The 6000-nt window shown below is 37.0% G+C and overlaps 1 protein-coding gene across 2 annotated transcripts in view; it reads right to left on the bottom strand.

Moving 5' to 3' along the window:
- Positions 1-358: 358 nt before the first annotated feature.
- The window catches only part of LOC105482814 (kynurenine aminotransferase 3), a 62895-nt gene continuing 57253 nt past the window's right edge, over positions 359-6000 (bottom strand). For both annotated transcript variants that reach the window (XM_011743163.3, XM_011743162.2), the window contains exon 13: positions 359-821. In XM_011743163.3, the coding sequence (XP_011741465.1) occupies positions 759-821 (63 nt within the window). In that variant the 3' untranslated portion in view covers positions 359-758. The remainder of the gene's footprint in view (positions 822-6000) is intronic.

Genomic DNA, 6000 nt, shown 5'->3' with positions numbered 1-6000 from the left:
GGAAGAATAGGTCATTATAGTGGGAGATGATGAGTTTGTGATCTCAAAAGGTGAAGCCAACGTGAATGATAAAAGCCTCAGGGAGTGACCAAGGCAGTGGATGGCTGAAGTGCAGTGGAGGTGAACATCACCAGAGGTGAGGAGGTCAAAGTATGGAAAGCCTGGCTACTCCACGTGGACCTGAAGCCACCGCAAATAATAGCAGTACTCGGGGTATGAAGCAAAACTTGAACAGAGTTCAAGGCCATTGGTAAATGAAGGGGAGGAACTACAGGTGGGTACACAAAACAAAATACATATGGTAGAGGGGTGGAACTGGTTGGGAGTTTTTACACAATGGTGGAAACATGAAACCGGCTAAAGTCAGATGAGTGTTTATTGTTTGCCAGGCTTTTGCATACATTAGTCCATTTAATTCTCAGAAATGACCTTCATATGAAACAGGTACTGATTTTATTCCCATTTTATAATGAAGGAACCAAGTTACTGAGAGGTTAAACATCTCACAGTTCTTATCCACTATGTTATGCTGACTCTCTTAAAAAATGATCATGGAAGATGTGTTAATACATTTCAACTGAAAAAAAAGGTCAGATCCCCTGAATATTGTTAGGAGTTGGGTTAACTGCTTTGGAAAAACAATGTAAATATTTAAATTCCAGTTGTACCGAAATACCTTTTAACATCCAGCAGGTGGCAGCACTAAGTAACAATTCCATACTAGGTCATCTAACAAACATTAATCCATTCTGCACATATCAAGACTTCTGTACACTCCATGCCTTGATGATTTCTTCAGCAGCATCCAGTGTGCTGTCCTTCTGTAAATTAATGAAATAATCATCATTATTACAGATAGACATAAATTCAAGATGAAGCAAATATTTAAATATACAACATAATGAAGATTTAAGTGAATATCTGATGTCAAGTGAAGAAAAATTTTCAAAGTGAAAAAGCAAAAGCAGAACCCAAAACAGGAAAACAGTTAACCAAATGAATTATAATTACAGAAATAGGTCAAAGGGTACAGAAGAGTTTACACGGAAAAATAATAGCTATCTGCTCCACCCCCTTTCCACTCCTTCCTATGACTCCCTCTAACTTCAAGATAACCTTTTATGGCAATTTCTCGTTTTAGTTCTAATGGCTACCACCAAAATCTAATAATGTGTTTATCCTTTTATTTCCTTATTTGTGAACTTCACATATTATCTACTATACCTATACTTTGCTCTGAACAAAAAAATTAGTTCATTCACAGTACTCTGCCCCTTGTTTTCAAGGTTTCCTAGTTGTAATTATTGAAAAATAGTTTATTTTTTGAATAGGTGATTCATACATATAGCATAAAATTAGACAGGTGTAAGCAGAAAAAATCCAGCCTTCTGTTGTTCATCCTCTGTTTCTCTACTTCTTTTTCTTTGTCTTCTCTCTCCACCAGAATGATTCAGTCTGAAAGCCAATAGGTGAGGTTGAGCAAAGCGGCTGTCTATGTATAGGGCTGGAAGAGCCTTGGCAACCCTAGTGCAGGACACTGCAGCCAGAGTGGAGTGAGCAGGGTGGCCAGCACAGGTGTCATGAGGTGATAGTGCTGGCTGCAATAGGATGTCAGACTCTGAGTGGGGTAAGTGAGGCACCTGTATGGTAGGGTGGCCTCATGTAGGGTCCTGGAGCCTGGATGAGGTGAGGCAGGCATCTGGCATATGGTGTCAGTGCCCAAGAGGGGCAAGGAGGGCTTCTGTGTAGTAGATGACAGTGGTGGCCTGGTATGGGGTATTGGAGACCTAGATGGGGGCACCTCTCCAGGAGGATGACAGGACAGGTCGGCATGGGTGATAAAGCCCAGGCAGGGTGAAGATGTAATGTAGCAGCCTGGCACAAAATGTCAAAGCCTGAACGGGGAAAAGGGTATCCTCTCAGGGACTGGGAAGGTGAGGGGTGCACAGTGGCTTTGACAGGAGATTGATCCCATACAGAAGTATTGATTAAATTAGTAATTACATGACTAGTGGCCAAATCTGGGAAAATCTAAGTATCAAAATAAGTAATAATAATAATAAATTTTAGCCAACTGTACTATAAAATAAAAATCCAGAAGTCCACATTGATACATATGAATAAGTTAATAAATAAATTGCTTAATGAGATATGGAATATTTTCATAATACCTTACTATAAAATATTTACTATTTAACAAGAAAAAGTGTAACTTTATACTAGAAAAGACTGGCAAACACCACCTTAATCAGGTGGTTAAAGTTAACATCACTGGTAATAGGAATAATTGAAATCATGTGCCACCTGATACAATGAAGAGGATAGAACATCATCACTTCTGTGGTTTCCTGCTGAAGTGCATAGCCTGAATCTGAGCATGAGGAAACATCAAGCTTAAATTGAGGTACTTTCTTAAAAACAATTCGTTGATAATTTTTAAAAGTATCAAGATCATGAAAGTCAAAGAAAACTGAGAAACCATTCTAGCTTGAAGGAGACATGACAACTAAATGTGATGCATGATTCTAGCCTGAATTAATTACATAAATTGTTATAAAAAGGACATTATTGGGACAATGAATGACATTTATGTTGGATCTGAGGATTAGATGGAGTATCAACGTTAACTTCATGATTTTGAGGGTTATATTGTGGTTTGGGAGGACAATGTCTTGTTTGTGAAGAATACACAAGAAAGTATATGGGGGTGATAGGAGCATCATCAGTAATTAAGTTGACGACTTACTCTGAAATAGTTTAGAAAAAAGTTCTTGAAACTTTTAGGTTGAGAGCATTTCAAAATATTTGTTTTAAAGTAGGTCAGCTTCCCACCTATCTCCCTCAGTCACCCAGTTTTTCTCTCCAGAGGCAACACTGGGATTTCATTATGTATTTTTCCAGAGATTTTCATCTATCTTTCTTTTTAAAATTGTATATTTTTTATTATTCTTGTTTATTTATTTTTAACTTTTATTTTAGGTTTGGGGGTACATGTGAAGGCTTGTTACATAGGTAGACTCATGTCACAGAGGTTTGTTGTACAGATTATTTCATCACCCAGGTGTTAAGCACAGTACCAATAGTTACCTTTTCTGCTCCTTTCCCTCCTCCCAACCTCCATCCTCAAGGAGGCCCCAGTGTCTGTTGTTCCTTTCTTTGTGTTCACGAGTTCTCATTATTTTTGGCTCCCACTTATAAGAGAGAACATGTGATATTTGGTTTTCTGTTCCTGTGTTAGTTTACTAAGGGTAATGGGCTCCAGCTCCACCCATGTTCCTGCAAAAGACACGACTTCATTCTTTTTTATGGCTGCATAGTAGTCCATGGTGTATATGTACCACATTTTCTTTATCCAATCTGTCATTGATGGGCATTTAGGTTGATGTAAATGTAGCTATTCAAGTGGCCCCCACTGATGAATAATTTTGTTGTTGACAATATTTTGCTATTACAAATGATGCCTCAGTGAAAATTCTTGAATACAAGTCATTCAAAATGTGCAAGTAAATCCACAAGAAACTTGTAGAAGTAGAATTGTTGGGTCAAAGGGCATGGGAAATCACATCTGGATAGAAATTTTCAAACTAACCACCATAGAGATTTTACAAATTATACTCCCACTCTCAATTTGTGAGAGTGTTTTATGAAACTTTTTAGTTGTTTTGGCTGTTTCCAATCTAAGAGATAAAATAAAATTTCTTTGCAATTCTAATTTTCATTTCTCTTACTATGAAATAAGTTTGACAACTTTTATAAGTTTAACAACTACTAAGGATCTTACCCATAATATTACAAAGTGTTATTTTTGCCTTACATTTATTTATTTTTATCACTTCTATCTTGCTCTGAATTCAAACTGCTTTCTTTCAGTCTCTGTTTTCTTAGTATGGTTTTGTCATTGTTTTATTTTTAGCCTTTCTAAGAGGTGGAGTTAGGTGTGTCCACTTTCCCTAGAAACTTCCAGCTACTTCCACACTGTTTGCCAATATTGACTGTTGATGTAAGAAGAGTCTGGGTCCACCCTGATCCTCCTCTCCTGGCCCCTCTGGAGGCCTTGACCTTATTATCTAGGTGCTCAAAGGAATTGTCTTTGAAGCCCAATATATCAAGCGAGGTATATCTCAGTGTTAATAATTGTATGACAATTATTATTATTTCCAGGTTCCATTTGTTCTGCTCTTATTTTTTTCTAGCAACTCTACGTATTTTATTTTTCCTCTGCATAAATCATTTTTCTGCCTAATATTTTAAAAATTATTTGTTCCTTTCCACTTCCTTTTGTTCACTTATCTCCATCCTTAATGTCCTTACAGAAGTATTTAGTGTTCTTTTAGTGTTCATTATTTTAGCAAATAATGTCACCATAATTTCCAATAGCTTTATTTTTTCTTTTCAATTTCCTACCTGAACTCTGATAGCTCCCATTTGATCATCTTATAATATCTTACTCTATCTTCCCTGAATTCGTAAAATCTCTGCTTTAATTTCTCATTTTAAAGGTTTTAAATTTGAAATAGCACTAATTTTATTTGCTCTATGGCAACATTTTTTTTTGGGCAAATATTCTCTAACACTTGTTTTTCCTTGTACCTTTCTCTTTTCCTTACAGTGTCCTATATAGATTCACAGTTGGTTCCTCTTTTATTATTATTATTATTGTTATTATATTTCTTGAGACAGAGTCTCACTCCATCACCCAGGCTGGAGTGCAGTGGAGCAATCTCAGCTCATTGCAACCTCTACCTCCTGGGTTCAAGTGATTCTCGTGCCTCTGCCTCCCGAGTAACTGAGATTACAGGCATGTGCCATCACACCCACCCCAATTTTTTGTATTTTTAGTAGAGATGGGGTTTCACCATGTTGGCCAGGCTGGTTGTGAACTGCTGACCTCAAATGATCCTCCTGCCTTGGCCTCCCAAAGTGCTGGGATTACAGGTGTGAGCCACCACACCTGGACCCTCCCCTTTGATTATTAATCATTTTTTATTGAATTCTCTTTGTAAGCTTCCACTGCCAAAGCATGTACTATACCTATTGTTCTGGGCAATAAGCATGCTACCTGCTGGCTTTGTCCGTGATTTGAAGATAGATTTGCTGATTTGTATAAGGGAGAAGCTGGGGCAGCACCAGAAAAGAGCAGAAATTCTCCTTGTCTCATAGTAAAATTTAATATAGTTGAAAATTTACAAAGTAAAATTTAACTCAGTGGGCGGGAGTTCTTTTAGACCAGATTTCTTACCAAATAATTAAATTGGTTATCCCCAATTTAATACATCTCTTCCGCATTGCTTCAACATAGCTTTTAGCAAAATGACAGGAGTAAATGAGGAAATCTATAGACCAACCAGAGTCTCCTTTCCACCTACCTCACATAGTTTCCGGACGACATGACTGTATGTTTTTGCCCTGTTTCCTCCATGATGCCAAACGGTCTAGAGAAGTTCCTGCTGCCAGTGCATCAACTGCTTCTATTGTTCTCAATAATGAGTATGCTGCCTTCTGGCTTTGTCTGTAATTTGAAGATGTAAAAGCAGGATCCTTTCTAGGTATCTTCCCTCTACTATCACCTTCACAGTATTTAGCAACCTTTCCTTAAACACTGGGGAATTTGTTTTCTATTGTCTTAGTTGTTTTTAAATAATTTCTAAAAAGCGATTAGGGAAGGGCTGGGTTTACCATTTTAAAACTGGAAGTCCTATGTTACTTCTTTCTTCTGTTAGTTTTGTTTAAAATTTCAAATAATATACCACTATTTCTCAATCCAGTGTAAGATGATGGATATTAATAGCGTTACCGTTCTTTAAAATTTCAGTCAATTGAATGTTTACATTGTTAGGTTGTTAATATTTATATTCTATTCTGGGCAAGTCTGGCATAGTCTGTCTATCGGTTGTCTCTAAAAGTTGAAAACAGTGTTTATGTTATTCTGATTAGGTTTAAAGATGAGTGAGTTGATAAAGTGTCTTGATCTTAGTAAAACTATTTTCAGTACCAACTACA

This window comes from Macaca nemestrina, chromosome 1 (assembly GCF_043159975.1).
Source record: "Macaca nemestrina isolate mMacNem1 chromosome 1, mMacNem.hap1, whole genome shotgun sequence".
Classification (NCBI taxonomy): Eukaryota; Metazoa; Chordata; class Mammalia; order Primates; family Cercopithecidae; genus Macaca; species Macaca nemestrina.
This window is presented reverse-complemented; position numbering and strand designations above follow the sequence as displayed.